This window comes from Octodon degus, unplaced genomic scaffold (genome assembly GCF_000260255.1).
Source record: "Octodon degus isolate 3935 unplaced genomic scaffold, OctDeg1.0 scaffold00302, whole genome shotgun sequence".
NCBI classification, from domain to species: domain Eukaryota; kingdom Metazoa; phylum Chordata; class Mammalia; order Rodentia; family Octodontidae; genus Octodon; species Octodon degus.
In genome coordinates, this window is record NW_004524878.1 from 661,745 (window position 1) to 680,671 (window position 18,927).

At 39.9% G+C, this 18,927-nt stretch overlaps 1 protein-coding gene across 6 annotated transcripts in view; it reads right to left on the minus strand.

Moving 5' to 3' along the window:
* Positions 1-323: 323 nt before the first annotated feature.
* Positions 324-18,927, minus strand: part of Ric3 (RIC3 acetylcholine receptor chaperone) — a 46,621-nt gene continuing 28,017 nt past the window's right edge. For 2 of the 6 annotated variants that reach the window (XM_004647330.2, XM_023707612.1), the window contains 2 exons: positions 11,593-11,741; positions 324-3,541 (listed from right to left, as the gene is read on the minus strand). In XM_004647330.2, coding sequence (XP_004647387.1) covers positions 3,105-3,541; positions 11,593-11,741 — 586 coding nt within the window. In that variant the 3' untranslated portion in view covers positions 324-3,104. The remainder of the gene's footprint in view (positions 3,542-11,592; positions 11,742-18,927) is intronic. The other 4 variants (XR_002819376.1, XM_023707611.1, XM_023707610.1 and 1 more) reach the window with 4 other exon arrangements.

An 18,927-nucleotide genomic window follows, 5' to 3' on the forward strand; every position in this document is an offset into this window, starting at 1 on the left:
GGAAAATGGTGAGTACATCTTAGAAAGGTCTAACCATTGTGGCAAAGTCACAGAGGTGTCATTCAGGTTTTTCTCAAGATTGCTGAATAAATGACAAGCTAAATTCCCCTTTGGAATACAAATAGTCTTGTTTTCTCTTAAACAAGAGTGTGATAATAAATTGATTTCTTTTTCCTCTAGAGTTTTTTTTCTTTTTAGTAGGATGGAACTAAGGGCCTTGTGCATGCAAGCGGGTAAGCTACATCCTCAGCGCCCCCGCCCCCATCTTGAGACAGGGTCTTGCTAAGCTGACCAGATTGGCTCTGTACTTGTAATCCTCCCACCTCAGTCTTCCTAGTTGCTAGGATTACGGGTATGTACCACCACACCTGGTCAGATTTGAGAATTTGGTATAACCCAGAGTATTTCCTACCTATGTCATCTGTGGCCCTAGTGGGAAAGAATATATGCAGGATATTCTAAAAAAGAGTTTTTTTGTCTTTTAGTCATTAGACTGAAGAAAAATCTTAAATGACCACAGACTATATGTCTAGATTAGTCCTATTTTAATATCCACTATCTTGGCATTATTATTAAGATTCTTTTTCCAAAGTGTTCTAGTTTGGACCATAAGTTAGGTGATTACCCAAGCCACAGGAGGTGCAAGGAATGTGGCTCTCTCAGGCCATTATTTCTAGAGGTTAACCACCTCTTCCCCCTCAGTCTACCTCCCCTGACCCAGTTTCTAGGGCATGTAAGATGCTTTGTACTCCTGTTGTGACCTGGCTGGTCACCACCTGCTCTACCAAGCATGGACCCAGATGATGCAGCCACTCCTCAGACCAGCCATCTGCCCCAGCGGTGTAAGCTGTGTGCCCTGGCACAGTGCCCAGAGGTCACTGGTGCTAGAGGACTGATCAGGCTGTTAGCCTCTGAGTTCTGAGAAATGAAGATCAGAGTAACAAAACAGTTGTATGATTCTGATAAGCTTGGATGACACCTATGATATGGCTATGCATGTATGGATACCCTGGCTATGTACTTCATAGGTGCCACCTTTTATATAATAAGAGGTGCCCTTAATTACATGAGTTAGAAGCAATGGTATTAAGGTACGCTGATTATTTCATTGACTGCTGATGACCCTGCGGCCTGGACTTTACTATCCTTACTTTGTACAGGAGGAAACCAACTCTTCAGACTTCTTAAAGAGTTGAGGCATCAGCTAGAGTATGCTGAAGCAACATGACTGTTTTTCTATGCCTAGAGACCTCATAATCTTGAGCTTTGGTATAGTCTGTAGTTCATTTTATCTGTTAGGCTCCCCGATTAAATTGAGTTTTTGAAAGGTAGGAATTGAGCCTATTGCCAGTGCCCAGCACTGAGCTGTTGTCTGCTGAATGAATGAATGGGAAGGAAAGGATAAGAGAATCATATCTAGGGCAAAAAAAAGGAAATCTGAACCAGAGACCCAGGGATCTCTTCATATTCAACCCTTCATGGTGAATGAAAGGCAGACCAAATGTAAAAAAAGTACCAAAACTGAAGATTATTTATATCATGTTTCACCTTTAGTGTTAACATCACATCTGCATTGTATTCAGTACATTTTAAGCTGCAGTCTTTACAACAGGAGTCAAACATTCCCCAGGGACAGATGCAATGCAGTATATTTTCTGTAGCCTCAAGTGACTTTTCTCTTTAGTTCAATTAACAACACCTCTTAGTAGCTGATAGATTATCTTAGTATTACTCTATTATCTCTGGTAACAGTTTATATGCTTATTATATGTGTGGGTTTTGCTGTGTTCCCGGCATCACATACCAAGCACAGTGGAACTCTAAATGCTACATTTGCCTTTACATAATTTCTGAATGTTTGAGTCTTCCCCATTTCATGGCTGGAAAAGTCCTTAGAAACATGCCCACTTTAAACTCAGGTTTTACACAAGTAAACCGTGAATTTGCTCACTTTCATATTAGACAGATTTCATAGTTGCTACCTTGTCTCATAAAAATACATGAAAAATGACAAAATGGCTTGGTCAAAATCCTCCTAGTCCCAATTTTCTTCCTTTCTCAAAAGGTCCAAATATTCAAACAGAACATGTGGTCCCTTTTCCCCAGGCACCAATATGTTTGTCTCCACAACAAACAACTACACTGTTGCGGTGCCACTTCCTTACCTAAACTCAGCCCTTATTTCTATTTCAATTCAAGTGCCACAACACTTCCAAGCAGCTTCTAGGCTAAGTTGTTACATGCACAGTCTCTCGCCCCTACTGCAGGGTCCTTGGCCTGAGCTCCTTATTGCAGGACCACAAAACACCACGGTGGTCTTCAGCAGCTTCAAACCATGGCCCTCCACAGCAAGGACAAAGTGTCTACTTCAAGCTTCCTCTCGCTACTGAAGACCAAAGGTGCTTCTAGGTTTGGCAGTTCTGTTAAGCAACACAAGGATAAAGGAAGCTACAGATCCAGGTACTATCAGAGCAAAACAATCTCATAATGGCCCCATGGACTCATCCTCAGGTGAGCGGGCGTCTTCCACACTGGAGAAAAGATATCTGAAACCTCAAGTGGTTTCAGAAAGACTTTCACCAAGAGAAAGAGGCTTCAGTTCAGTGTGCTCTGCACCCATCATGCCCACAAACAATATTTCCCCCGGAAAGCCACTAACCTGTTCAAGCCTCAAAGAGTGAAATATTTTAGAGTCTGAAATCTTCAGTCTTGCAGCCTTAAATCTTCATCATCTGTAGATAGAAGTTAGTCCACAGGTAAACCACCTGGTACTCCTAGGAGGAAGAGTCAGACCTTTGCCTGAGTGGTCCCATCTGTGATTATGACAGACCAAACAGAATTACTCAATGTATCAAACTCTTGGTGGGGAAAAGACAGAAGAGAGAGTGACGCTATCTTGCGTTCACACTAATGTCTATGTTTTACAAGGTGACAGATGTATAAGCACCAGGAAGGATACATGATATCTCTGGTCGAGGCCCAAGAGCTATGATATTTGAACACAGAGAATGAAGTACAGGGCACAGGGCCAAGGATGAAATCAGAAAGGAGAGAAAGGTCACCTTGGGACTAGAGTAACAGATACTTCACCAAACTGGCTGATTTCACTCTAAACCCTGGAGGTTACGCTTCCTCAGCATGCCATTTAACCATGTTCTGTCAGAGCTGATGTCCAACTCTTCATCTCTAAAATCTTGGGTCTGGTCTTCTTTGGTGGTTTCCTCTTGTTCGTCACTGTAGCTATCTGCACTGAATCCAGCATTCTCTGCCAAGATAACAGGATCATCTTCATGAAAACAGCAGGAACATGTTTCTGGCTTTGGGTCACACAAGGTAACAGGATTATCTTCTTGCGGCCTAGTGTCAGTGGGCAGACGTTCCCAGCCCAAATGGTCTGATTCTTCTTCCAGCACTCCCATTCTTTCAGCTATTTCCTCAGCAGAGGGCTCTTTAGGATCAGGGTAATCCACCAGGATTGTTTCTTGCTGATGCTTGATACAGTCTGAAAGGTCATAAACTGGATAAGTCTCCTCAGGGTAACCTAGAGAGAGAAGTACAAAGTCTTAAAAGAATGTCTCCTCAAAAAAAAAAAAAAAAAGTCAAAGAGGATTCTCAGGCAACAGCCATTAATATCCTACCAAATCAATTGAAGAAATCTCTAAGGTGATTCTAATAGTTCCTAACTTTCACTTGAACAAACTTCTGACTCCCAGTACTCCCTAAAATACAAACCAATTCTGAGGAAAATCCCTTAAGTGTACGGTGCGTGGGGTAGTTAAGGCTCACTCACATGTTTTGAGGAAGATTAAACAAATAAAATGAGCCTTTAAAAAATGCACCAAATACCAGATGGAGAGAGCTCAGCTTAAGGCTAATGTTTATAATTTCTATTTGGAAGCATTTCCAAATCTTCTGGGGTGGGAGGAGGGAAAAGAAACGTTAAGCCCTTTGAAAAATACATCAAGAAGCTCTCTACTTCTTAAGACACTGAAATGGTTTGCAAGTGTCAGAAACAGGGAGCGCTTTAGTGAGACATGCCCCGTATCCCAAAGGACAAGCACTGCGTTTTCAGAAGACAGAATTCCCATTGTTGGCTTCTTCATCTTTACAAAATGGAACAAAAGAAAACAACAAACTGGTAAACAAAATGAGTAACACAGTTCTGCATCCCAGCTATGGTAATGAGAAAAGAGAAAATGTTGCCAAATTAAGAAATGAAATGAAATAAATCTGTGTCAGCCAAAACGAGCTTGAGCAGCAGATGGGCCATGCTGGAGCTCATATGCCGGGGCTGGCAGAGGCAGCTCTGCTCTCTACACAATGTGAAGAGCTGCAGAACTCGAAATCCATTTGCACATTATGATAATTGGCGAATTCAACCTTAACGTAAACCACTTTTTGCCTACCAGTTGTGAAAAATAGCAGTCTTTTCGGATACAGCATGGGGTATGCAGATACATTTTTACAGCACCTTTTTTAAAATTCATTGTAGAAAGTTGGAAAAAAAATATGGAGAGCTTTTAGAAAAACATAAAAATCAACTGGAATCCCACCACTGATAATAATCTGCCATATTTTCCTTTGGCCTTGATACCATAAACAAACATTTTTGTTTTTCCCTTTTTCAATAAAGGATCTTACTGCATATGAAATGTTGTACTTTGATTTTTTTCATTCAACACTGTACCATAAGCATCTCTCCATATCATTAGACATTCAAAAGTTGGCTGCAAAGCTATATAATTGACATGATTTGCCTCGTATAAGACATTCAGACATATTCTTTCCAACTTTCTCCTACTATTATGAACATACCAGCTAAGAGTTCTGAATATAAATCCATGTCTACTTCTCTAATTCTTTAAGACAGACTTCTATAAATATGAAAACTAGACCAAAAAGAATGGGCATTTAAAAGCATTTTTTTATACTCTACCAAATTACTTTCCAGAAGACTGGTATAAAATTTCTGTTCTCCCAGTGATATAAAAACTCTCTATCTTATCACACCCTTCCCAGCACTGACAGTTGGCTAAGAATGTCGTCAAGGCAGTCTTTATTCTCGCAAATAACTTACTGTGGATGGAATACCAGTAAATTGGAGTTTAACCACTGCTGTACTGTTGGTGTTTTTTTCCTCCAAAATTCATGCTGAAATTCAGTCCCCACACCATATGCTGGTAGCGTTTGGAAGTGGTCTTTGGGCAGTAGTTAATATTAGGTGAGGTCAAAAAGGAAGGGCTCCATGGCTCAGTAAGGCAAGGAAGAGAAATGCAAGCATGCACGCTTGCTCTGTGATGCTCCCCAACATGTCATGACTGGCAAGAAGCTATCACCGGATGAGAAGCAGATGCTGATGCTGTGCTCCGGGACTTCCAGAACTGGGAGCTACTAAATAATCTACTAATCTCCTTTTATACATCAGTCAACCCACAGTGTTCACTTATAGCAATATAAAATGGATTAAGACAGCTACACAAGGCCTTCACACCATCTTTGATCAAAGATAGGGGTGGGAAAGTCTGTTTGCTGGTTTTGTCTTGGCCATTGAACTCTTTAAAGAGAAATACAGTTGCTGGAATGTTTTTGCTTTCACCCCACACCACGAGCAAAGCTTACCCTTGGATTTCCATGACTATCTTTGGTTTAAGAGGGAAGGTAGACCTACACTCCAAGCCCAGTCCAATGGCTCTACCCCATCCTGAGCACCAGCCTGGCTCCCATTTGCCCGGGCTTCAGATCCATCCTAGTACTAAGTGCCAGGATAGCTCAACAGTTGTAAACTCAATCCCCAGATCAGCCTGTACAGGGTCTAGGCCTGCCAGCACTAGGTCACACCTGTGATTCCAGTCCAGACCAAAGCCAAGTTAGCAAAAATAGCTACAGATTTCAGTTTATATCCCAGCACCAGAATGGAACCCCTAGTACCAAGCTGCCACCTGGAGACACAGGCTTCAGTCCTGCCCAAGGGCCAGGCTACATCCCATAGGCCAGTACACTGAGGGCCCAGATACATCCTAATACACCTTATGCTGGGTCAGCCTCCACAGCACCAGATTGTAGGGCTGCCCTCATGGACCCAAGGTCTAGGTTGACTCCTACAGCCCTAGGATCTAGGCCTGTCCTCATGGATCAAGCTTTTAGGCCTTCCTCTCAAGACTCAAACTCCACACACCAAACCAGATATTATAGATAAACCAGTACACAAAGACTGGAACAAGTCCTTGCTTCTCCAAATGTGTGACACCAACACCCAGATATGAAGATCAAGAACAGTCAGGGAATTTTTTAGAAAAAAGGTAATAATAAAAGACAGAAAATATAGTTACATTCTCTTAATGAATAGAGGGATTTGTTCTAACAGTGTTTATAAATAGGATATCATGTCCACATCTTGTACAGCAATTAACCACTAGGAAGAATGTATGCAATGTTTTAATTATTGAAACTGTCCTACCAATTTGATTTGAAACTGTCTCATTGCTATTTGTTTCTCAATAAAATTATGAAAAAAAAGACAGAAAGACAAGAAGAAAAATTTAAGATTTCTTAAAAGCATGAGGTAATATTCAATCATATGCCCAATCTTGCATAACTATCTGTTAATCTGAGCAACAGATTTGATGATAAAAGTAGACAATACATCAATCATTGATAATCAGCTATTCTTGTTTTGAAAATCTGTAACATATGTATTGTTGTATGTTACCCTGTTTCTGTTTTTCTTCTTGCTTTTGTTTTTACTTTTCAAAATAAAAGAAAATTATAAAAAAAAATAAATTCCTTTTGGAAAGACTTAGAATTTTCACAAACAAACAAAATAAAGAATAGTCAGACAAACATGTCACCACCAAATGGTCAAAATAAAGCAACATTAACAGACCTTAAAATTCTGAAGATACAGATATATAAACTAACAAAGAATTTAAAACAGACACAAAACAGGACAGGGACACAGTATCGTTATGGTATCTAGTTGTCCCCCCAAAGTCTCATGCAGTCATGGGGTGCGGACTTCAAGAGTTTGTGATTAACTCATGATCCACTGGGATTATGTGTGATCCAAGGCTGGGATTATGGGTCTTAGTACTATGGGATTATGAGCGTGAGTACTTCCCCCAGCCTGGGGCAGAGAGCCTGAATGTAATATAAGAAACGGAAAGACAGACTTTCTGTAGCCATCGCTCTTTGTTGTTGCTGCTGTTTGGCCACCATGAACTGCTGCTCTCTGCCATGTGCCCCTCTGCCTTGGAGCCAGGTGAATATGGACTGAAACCTCCGGTAACTGTGAGCTAAATAAACCTTTCCTTCCTTCATTTTGGGTATCGGGTATTTGTCCCAACAAGAAAGAGTAACTAGATGAGTATGAAAATTGTGTCATTTTGCAATTTCACCACTGTGCAAATATCAGATTGAACTCAAACTCACACAAACCTAGATGTAGAATGGGTGTCAACCACCCTTCCCTGGATGCAATCAAGAGGTGGGGAAAGGCAAGACGCATGAGTCTAGAGCCAGCATAAGAGAGCATATTGTTTCATAGGAAATTTTTGTGTAAGTGAAAGTGCACTCTAAAAAGTAAGTAAAGCAATAACATATTTATTATGTATTATACATAATTATGTGCTATAGTTTTATGAGTAATAATACAATAGGTCTGTTTATATCAGCATTTTTACCTACAAGTTATAAGTTGTGCTATGACATTTATGATAACTATGATGTAACTAATGCATAGGATTTTTTTTTAGCTTCATTATACTTGTGGGACTACTGCCATATTTGTATATGGAATCTGTCATTGGCCAAAATAGTATTACGCAGTCCCTCATGATATCCATTTTTAATGAGGTGTGGCACACAAAGAAAATACTGTACAAATAATTCAATAAAGCCAGGAAAATAATAAATGACCAAAAGAAGCAATTAGTAGGGATTAAAATTATACACTAACAAAATTCTGGAACTGAAAAATACAGTAAATGAAATGCTACAGAACCCTCCCACCAAATCAGTGGGGGGATTTATCCATGGTGGTAGAAGCCCAAACTACAGACAGTATTAATCTCTATGTATACTGCTTTTTCTGATGTATAGATACCTACAATAAAGTTTAATTTATAAATTAGGCACAGTCAACAGTTAATAGCAACAATAAATAGAACAATTCTGCACAGACTTAAGGGGAAAGAAGAACATATCGTAGTATATTTATGAGGCCAGCACTAGCTTGAAATAAAGACCAAAGACAGTACAGGAAAAGAAAATCACCAATAGTCCTTATAACCAGGTATTTTAAAAAATCCTTTGCAAACTGAGCTAGGCATATGCACACTGGATTCTCTAATACTGAATTGAGTCACAATATCATGACAAAATGGGTGTTTAACAGGAATGTAAAGGGTTTTAAACTTTTTTTTTTTTTTGGCAGAACCAGGGGGCCGGGGAGATGGCTCAGTAGGATAAGTGCTTGACTGGCAAACGCAAGGATCTGAGTTCAATCCCCAGTTCTGCCAAGAAAAAAAAAAAAGAAAAAAAGAAAGAATAGAACCAGGGATTGAACTCAGGCCCTTGCACTTGCTGGCAAGCGCTTATTCTACTGAGATATTTCCCCCCGCCCTAAGCATTCAAATTTTAATGCAGAGGCTGGGTATGTAACTCAGTTGGTAGGGCATGTGCAAGGCCCTCTTATGCATGTGTGTGCGTGTGCACATGTGCACACGCACACACATAATATAATTCATCATACTAACGGGCTAAAAAAAAAGATACATGATCATCTCAGATGATTTTTTAAAAATCCATAAAAACTCAACATCCATTTTAGTCTTAGTTCTCAGCAAAGTTAAGATTAGAAGGTAGCTTCCTCAACCTCAAACAAAAAATCTATGAGAAGGTGTACGTTGCCCCTGGTATCAGGAAAGTAAGGTTGTTTGTTCTCACTCCTGCTCAGCACTATACTAGCCAGTACAATTACGCAAGCAAATAAAAGGCATGCAGGTCCAAAAGGAAGAAGGAAAACTGTCTTTATTCATAGGCAAGTCGATCATCTATATAGAAAATCTTAATCTAATCCTAAGAAATCTATTTTTTAAAAAAGCTACTAAGTGTATTAAACAAGGTCATAGGATACAAAGTTGAAATATAAAAATCAATCATATTTCTATTGTTCTAGTGGCAATAAGCAATTAAAATTTTAAAATATAATTTGTGATAATAGAAGAAATGTGAACTACTTAGGGATAACTTTATAAAATATGTACCAGACCTCTAAACTGGAAAGAAAGATATATACACTAAGAACTTCAAAGCATTACTGAGAGAAAGTTTTAAAGACTTAAATAAATGAAGAGATATAACAGGTTTATGCATTGGAAAAATCAACACTATTACAGTTGCAATTCTACTATACTGATCTAAAGAGTCAATGCAATGTCAACAAATATCCCATCAGGTTTTTTTCACTAAAATATAGTGAGGGCCGAGGAGATGGCTCAGTAGAATAAGTGCTTCCCTGGCAAGCACAAGGGCCTGAGTTCAATCCCTGGTTCTGAAAAAAAAAAAAAAAAAAAATTACAGTACACTAAAATATAGTGAAAAAATATATATATATATCCTGATACTTTGTCAATTTATATAAAATGTGAAACACTTTGCTTGCAAATTTATATGAAAGTGTGAAAAATCTAAAATAGGCAAAATGACTTTGAAAAAACTGAACCTGTACTACCTGATTATAAGAGTTACCATAAAGACTGTGATAATCTGTGTAAATACATATAGTTCAATAAACAGCTATAATAGAGTCCAGAATAGATATATTAGTTAACTGACTTCCAACCAATATGCCAAAGCAATTAAGTGTATCAGAAGGAACTGGAATAACTGGGTATTGATAATAATAATAATAATAATATATATATATATATATATATATACCTAAATCTGGATATGTGATAGCATCTATAAAAATGAACTTAAGATATATCCTAAGCTTAAAGATAAGCGCTGGAACAAAGAGGTTTTTTTTTTTAAATCACAGAAGTTAGGCAAATCTTGGGATGGAAAAGACTTAACTAGTATATTAAAAAATGTGAATTAAAATGTGAATTATAAGAGAAAAAAGATAAATTTGATGTTATTGAAATTAAAAACTGTTCTTTGAAACATGCTGTTATAGAAAATAAAAAGGCGAGCCACAGATTAGGAGAAAATATGTATAAAATACATAAATGGTAAAGAACTTGTACTCAGGATATATAAAGAATTCCTGAAACTGAGTAAGACTAACCCAACTTTTTAAAAAATGAAAAAACAATCTGAACAGATACTTCATAAAAGACATACAGATGACAAGTAAGCTCAAGAAAAATGCCTACCATCATTAGTGACTAGGGAAATGCAAATTAAAGTGACAACTGAAAACCACTATGTTTTCGCTAGAGAGGCTACAATTAGAAAGACAGTATCATGTTAGCAAGGATCTGGAGTAGCTACAAGCAGGGCCACTTTGGAAACTAAGTTGACAGTTTCTAAAGAAGTTAAACATAAACTTACCATAAACACTAGAAATTTCACTCCAAAGCACGTACCCAAAAGAAAAACCAATATATGTCCAAACCAAGTCTTATATGCAAAACTTCATAGCAGGTTGATTCACAATAGTTCAAACCGAAAAACCACCCAAATGTTCCTCCCCTGTGGAATGTATCAACAAAGTATGGCACATCCAGTAACAGAATACTACTCAGCAATAATAATATAAAATGCTGATTACATGACAACACACATGAATTGAAAAAGCATTATGTTAAGTCAAAGAAGCCAGAGCCCAGAGCATACATAATATGATCCGATGTATACAAAAATCAAATCACAGGTATACAAAGTAGTTCAGCTGTTGCCAGAAGCAAAAAAAGGGGATTTTCTAGAGCGCAAGAAATAGCCTATGCCAAGATTGTGCGTGTGTGTGTGTGTGTGTGTGTGTGTGTGTGTGTTTTAATATATTTGGTGCAGGGTCTCACTACACAGCTCAGACTAATAGTGATCCTCTGTCTTCAGCCTCCCCAGCACTGGGATTACAGACATGTACCACCATGCCTGGTCTCAGTGGCCGGCTCAGCATATCTAAGGGTAGGGCTGGTGTAGCATATGGTGCTGGGGATTGAACCCTGGTCCCTGCGCTTGCCTAAGTAGGCGCTTAAAGATTGTGGTTTGATGATATAATTATACACATCTGATAAAACTCAACCACTCATATACTTAAAATTGGTAAAAATTATTATTATTTTTTTTAAATTTATTTATTTATTTATTGTGTGTGTGTGTGTGTGGCCAGCTCAGCCCACCAGGGAGCAGGGCTGGCTGGCATGTGGTGCTGGGGGATCAAACCGTGGTCCCTGTGCTTTGCCAAGCTTGTTCCATGTAGGTGCTTTAGACCACTGAGCCATCTCGCCAGCCCAGTAAAAATTATTATATATATGTGCATATGTATTATTTATAATACCTCAGTAATAAAACCGATGTTTAAAAGTATTGAAGATCTCTTTTTTGGCGTGACAGCTTATGAAAAAATGAGAAGATGCTGTTTACCTTCCCAGTCTTCCATGTAAGGCGCTTCCTCAGCTTCTTTCTCAGGAGTGGATCTGTCAATGAATTTTCCTTCTTTCATGACCCTGGTGATTTCCCGCAGCTGATGCAGCAATTGTTTTTCTTGGTCAGAAGTCACAGTCTGTGCTCTGCTTAGAAATATCAGACAATCCAGCCAATTTAGCAGTAAATTCTCCTAGGTAATGGATAGAAACATCCCTATGATCTATCTGAATCACAGAACAGGAAGCGGATAATTATACTAGGAATCGATCCTGGAACTACACAGTGGGAAATCAGAGATGTCATTCAATGTTTTGACTTTATCAGTGGGAAAGCTAAGGTCTGGAATAGATCAGGGTTTCACAATGAGTTACTATCAATACCGTGACAAGATCTCAGATGTCTCCCCTTTTAATTCAGTGCTTTCACTGTATCTCCCTAATATCCTAGCAATTTCAGTTACTCTCATGTCTACTCCAAACAACTTTTCTCCTTTCAAAAGAAGGTCTTTAAAGAAAAATGTTCTAGGTCATTAGCTTTTTTTTTTTTATTGGCAGAACCGGGGATTGAACTCAGCTCCTTGCGTTTGCCAGTCAAGCGCTTATTCTACTGAGCCATCTCCCCGGCCCCAGGTCATTAGCTTCAGTGAGGGAAAAACATGCTACTAGAATCATCAGGTTGGGGCTGGGAAGATGGCTCAATGGAATAAGCACTTCCCTGGCAAGTGCAAGAGCCTGAGTTCAATCCCCGGTTTCACCAAAAACAAAAAACAAAAATAGAATCATCAGGTTTAATCTAGTAGTGCAATAAGGATGTACTCTAAAATTTCAAAGCTAGATAATTCTGAAAATTCAATCACCTAGACCAGAAAAATTGGAGAAACTGAGGTATACAGAAGAGAAATTATGTACATATTCATAGTGCTAGTTAACCACAGCACAATAAGAAAAATCATTCTCTTGACTGCTGACAGCACTCTACAATTCTTCCCTCTTGGTACAAGGGATCGAGCCTGGAGCCTCACAATAGCTAGGCAAGTGCTCTACCACTTAAGCTACACCCTCCCCCTGCCCTAGCCCTTACATCAATTCCAAAAGCAGTGCTCAAGTTCTACCATTTAGAAAACTTTGAGTTCCAACCTAGTCACGTGGCACTAGGCGAATACCTAAAAAAATAACATGAGGTTAAAGGATAAAGTTTTTCTCAGAGGAAAGCAGTGCATCACACTGAAAGGCAGACAAAGCCCTACTCAGAAGTCAGACAACTATCTCATAAGAGAACAGTTTTATCTAGTGACAGGATTTATTCTCTCCTCAGAAACCAAAAGCATTTCAAGCATTTCAACATAAAGGAAAAATGACATATTCCATACCATCCTGGCGGAAGTGCCCTCTGTTCTTTTCATTAGCCAGTTCTGGGCTGGTGTCCCCTTTTATGGTTAGCCTAACAAATATTGGTCTTAACTATTAATACAGAAGAAAAAGTGTCTCTGTTTCCAACTTTAAGGTGGTAACTGAAAAGAATGAAGTTGCAACACCTCCATCCAACCAGTGGGAAAAACTCTGTATGTTCTGCTTCTTCAAGAGCAAAGCTTCAAAGTTCTAAAGGCTTAAATAGAAAAAGCCTGGCTGTTCCATTTTCAGCTGGAAAGCGTACAGTGCCTCTACAGCTCTATCCTTCCCATAAGTATGAGATTCCTGATTCACTGTAACTACCCGTGCCCCACACAGCCCCTAACTCTTACTATTAACACCACCTACTTTGTGGGAAAATTCACAGGGAGACTAGATGAGCCTACCAGTTTATCATAAAACTCTGGCTCAAGATTTCACAGACTACTCTGTTAGACTGAACACAGGGCATTCTGATGTTTGCTGAGTGAAACATTGTTGATTCTTTGCTTAAGAAAATCGAAAGATTATAACAACAACAACAAAAATAATTAGGTTCTAAGAAACAACAGAAAAAAAAAATCCAAACCGAAACATCTTCGTCTCACTCTGATCAAGTGTACTCATATGTCAATTAAATGTATTAGGCAGTCACGCACTGTCCACCTCTCCTGCATTTACTGGAATGGACACTTCCAAGGGTTCCTTATTCTCTCAGCTTGGTCTGATACTTCTGGGAGAGCAGTGACAATATGTTCACAGCAATGCAGGCACAGCGTTCTGCTCAACACTCATGCTAGTGTGACTCTTTCTCTTGTCTCACCTTTCTTTTCTTCCAACTCTCTGAAATCCCATCAATAAAACTTACAAAAATCACCAATGGAGACAGACAGTGCCAGGGCAAGTGAAAATGGTCAGACACTGGGTGACTCAGAGCCGTGCAGAGAAAAGTAAGTAAACACGACGAAAGGACAGCCTAAGAAGCTGAGAGGCAAAACGTGTATTTTCAAAGCTGATCTCTTGTTCCCTACCAAGATAAAGTCTTATCTTCATTCTCTTCTTTCGTGTTTTATCTTGGTTAATGCTTTAATCTTCTAGTAAATTCTATACATCTTCAACTGGTCTTTGTCTTTTTTCTCTTTCATTGATTTTTTTCATTGACATTGTCTCGCTATGTCTTTTAGGCTATCCTTGAACTCACCATGTAGCCCAGACCAGCCTGCCTCAGCCTCCCAAGTGCTGGGATGACAGGTGTGTGCCACCATGCCAGCTCTTTCATTGAGGTTATTTGTTAGAAGTTTTCCCTTGAGAACCCTATCTCTTTTCCAGTTATAGCACAAACATTAGGGTGAAGCATTCACGCTCTACCCTCTCCCTCAGACTGGCCGCTATCTAATCATCCCAATACTCTTGGGTGCAGTGTTTTATTCCATGATAGATATAAAATATTTCTTAGACCAACTGTATTTTCTCTCAGAATCTGACCTTGAACATAATGAAGCCTGAACGGAACACTTCTGATGTTCATTCATCTTCAGAGCAGTCCTTGGAGAGTGTCCTCTCCTCCTGCTTCCTAAATCCCCACAGCTTCACTGAATGTTCAGCTATTTCTTTGGTATTGTGAGCCACATCATATCTTTTAGTAGACTCTACCACTGTTGTTGTGGTTGTTATCATTATTATTATTGCCAAGATAGCACTAAGTCTCTATGTTGCCCAGGCTGGGCTTGAACTTGCAACCCTCCTATCTCAGCCTCTCAGAGTGCTTGAGTTACAGGCATGCCACCACCACACCCAGCTTGTCTTCTCCAAATTTTGGCCAGAGTTGGCTGTTTTCAAACAGGAATTCTGATAAGCTTGCTATGAGTTTTTCCACAAAATTCGCTTTACTTGTCCCCTTGTCTTATCACACTGGCCTGTTTATTACCTTTTTCTAGGACTTTTTCAATAACCTTCTACCCTGTAACTACTCTGCATATCACTATGAGTGATTTTTCTAAATATAACAAATGATGACTGTTCTGCTCAAAATCCTTCAGAGGCACCTCATTGTAAAGAAAATAAATTCCAAACTCCTTAGAGTGCCACACAGGCAGGGCCCTTGGGGATGGCTTCAGTTTCTAACTTCCCTCCCACTACCTACCTCTTTACCCATTTGCTCCATCTCTAGAGCTCATCACCCATTACTGCGCACCGCCTGTACTACCTGCCATTCCGAAACCTGGACTAGACTCTCGTTTGCCATCTCTACGGACCTCTTCCTCTGAAACGTTCTTTTTCTAAACTCTGACTGACAAAATTCTTCTACACCGTAAGGGTGTATCTGTATGTGGTAATGGGACTGAAGCCAGGCGCACTCTGCCATTGCACTTAATCCCCAACCCGTATATTTTATTTTGAGACAAAGTCTTAGTTGGCCAGGTGGCCAATTTCAATACTTGGAATACTCCTGCCTCAGCCTCACTCAGGGCTGGGATCACACGTGTGCACCACTCTACCCTGCGCATAAGGTTTATTCAAATCCCCCTTCCCACAAATCTTCTATGGAAAGCAAAGTAAGGGTCCCTAAAGATGTCTGGGTTCTAATCCCTGGAACCTATGAAGATGCTGCCTTCCATGGAACTGGAATAAAGACTGCTAATCTGCTAATATTATAACAGGATGATTACCCTGGACTATCATAGAAGCGTAATACAATCATGACAGTTCTTACAGGAGAAAAGCAGAAGAGATCAGAGTGATAGAAAGTGACAGCTGTTGCTTGCTTTGAAAATGGAGAAAGAAGGCCATGAGCCAAGGAATATGGGCTACTTCCAGAAGCTCAAATGATGAACAGATTCTGCTGCAGCACCTAGAAAAAGGAATACTCCTGCCAAGACCTCAGTTTTTCACTCAGTATAGCACTCTTAACCTACAGAATGATAAAATTATAAATCTGTGTTCTTTTAAGCCACTGGGCATGCGGTAATCCAGCACAGTACCTAACTCATGTGCCTTCAGTGAACTATCTGCCACTGACTGAGTCGGAGGCTGATTCAGGAGGACTGCAAATTTGAATCCAGCCTGGGAAACAGTGAGACCCTATCTCAAAATTTTAAAAAAAGGTCTCAGGGCTCTTGCTTAACGGTAGAGTGTTTACCCTGGGTTCAATTCCCATTACTATTTTTTTAAAAACGGGGGAGGGGGGAATTACCCACTCGGGCCCCCCCTCCATGTCCCTCTCTTGGTACAGAAGCTTTCTTTCTCTCAATAAATATATTCTGCTCATAACCTCCGTTTGTTCCTAAAATTCATTCTTCGGTTTTAGAGAACACAAACTCATGCAGGTCAGGTCCAGAGATGGTTTTTCTCTATGTCATTTGGAGGTTCCCTATATGGTTTGGAGGTCACCCACCCGAGACCAGTTTTTCTCCCTGTATCATTTTGGAGTTTCCCACTGAGATCATTGGACAGAGGGTGTGTTTCCTGAATCAATTTGGAGGGTTTTTTTTTTTTTCTTTTTTCTTAAAGAACACAATGTTCAACATGAGTGTGGAGTCAGCATTGTGGGGAATCTGCAAGGCTCATGATGTACCAAAACATATGAATAAAGAACAGAAGCATTACTCTGCCTGGAGAGACATACAAACAAAACTTTGTACTTCTATAACCCTCACCCAAGGATATTAAGTGCATTGAGTAGAACTGTGGGTAAACAGCTCATATTAGTGAAAAATTACACCATCTCTCTTGGAAAAAGTTATGTTAGTATATATAGTTGTTTTTTACTAGAGTGAGGAGAAAAGATGAAATAAAAATGCACAGTGTACTTTTTAAATAAAATAAAGCTGTCATGCCAAATCACAAAAAAAGGGGGGAATATCTAATGAAAGATCAAAACAAAAAGTTATAATCCATCTATAGGGGAAGCAGAAATTGAAGGGAAGCAAAATGAGAGAAAAAGAAAGCACATAAGGTAATTCTGACCTGTGCCAAAGACAAAACCATTCACTCATTCTTTCTTTCTTCTATTTGAACTAATTTTTTTTTTTTTTAATGTATTTGGTACAGGGTCTCACTACACAGCTCAGACTTGTAGTGAACTTCCTGTTTTCAACCTCCCCAGCGCTGGGATTACAGGCATGGGTCACCAAGCCAAGACCTCAGTGGCTGCTCAGTGCGCCTGGGGGGAGGGTCAGCACAGCATGTGGTACAGGGAATAGAACCCCATCCGTGCACTTGGCTAGGCAGGCACTTAGTTCACTCAGCTATCTCATCGGCCCTCAAGTAATTCTAGCCTACTATGGGTCTGTGCTGGGTTCTGGAACTGAAAAGGATAATCTCTGTCCTCTGTGGAATTTACAGATTGTGCACAAAGTAACGTATTAATTAGGTGGAAATGTCAAGACATGGTGACAGATGAGATATAAGAAATGAAGGAAAAGGTGGAACAAGGATGATGTCTAATTTCTACTTTGACAAGTACTTGATAGTGGAATAATCTTCTGCAAAAGGCATAATAAAGGCAGAACAGCTTCTGCTTAGGGTACACAATAAATTCCATTCCAAACATTTACCTGTTCAAACAGCATTTACTGTTTCACGAGTGTTATGGTTTGTGTCTAGGTGTCCCCCCAAAGCCTCAGGCAGTCTTGGGGAGGCTTCTGGAGTTTGTACTGATTATTGTGGGTGTGGATGCTGCACCTGCCCCGCTGCAGGTAATTTGCATTACAATGTAAGGAGGGAGAGAAGCTAGCTAGCTGCCTGAGCTGCTGCCACTTCCTCTGGCTCTCTGCTCTTTGTGGCCACCATGAAAGGTTGCTCTCTGCCATGTGCCACTCTGCCTTGGAGCCAGCTGAGTATGGACTGAAACCTCCAGTAACTGTGAGCTAAACAAACCTTTCTTTCCTTCAACTTGGGTGTAGGGTGTTTGTCCCAGCAACGAGAGAAGAGTAACTAAAACAATGAGGCTAGGGTATGTACCTATGAAATACATCCAAAAGGACTCTGAAAAGGATCTCAACAGGCAATAGCCATGATTTACTTTTCTACCAGGAAAATAGCATACAAAATTTATGGAGCGTGATTGGAAACTATAGTGAGTGCTTAAAATTTTTAACTTTATTACAGAAAAACATACTTTTCCATTAATCTCCCTCAAAGTACCCCCCTTTTCTTCAGTAATGCTTATCCTGTCAATCCTACCACTTTCTGAGGAAGTTCTGGAAGTCTTCTTTGCGTCTTTAGTGGCACTGTCATGGCTGCCTCAGTGTCTTGAATCCATTCAAAATGTTTACCTTTTAAGCTCATTTTGACACTAGGGGAAGAGCCAGAAGTTGCATGGTGCCTAAAGTGGACGGGACACGCTGTGATGTTTCTGCAAGCCTGCCTTTCCAAAGGACGGCATGCAAAGGCAGGATGCACTGTATTTCTTCTCATACCTTGTGAAGACACTCACGGAAGAGGATTTCTAGACAGCTTCACAAACTGACAAGGGTGATGATATATGTGTTTACAGTGAGAGGGCACATCCTGAGGGGGCCTAATGGCAATGCATCTCATATTACAGTAAACTTAAAAGTTAAACATTTACTGTATATTTTGAACATACCTCATATATCAAAAGTGACTATTCTTTTTTTTTTTTAAATTGGGGGGGGGAGCTCAGCCCACCAGGGGGCGGGGCGGGCTGGCATGTGGTGCTGCGGGATTGAACCACGGTCCCTGTGCTTTGCTAAGCTTGTTCTAAGTAGGTGCTTTAGACCACTGAGCCATCTCACCAGCCAAAAAGTGACTATTCTTACTCAACAAAGATTTACTCAGTACTTACCACCTGCACAAAACAAACTAAGTTTGTCTTCAAAGAATTCACATTCCAAGAACCTATATGAGAAATGTAGCAGCAGGCCCGCCATACATACCCAGATGGCCTGCTGGGCCCTTGGCTCCCACAGATTACACCCTC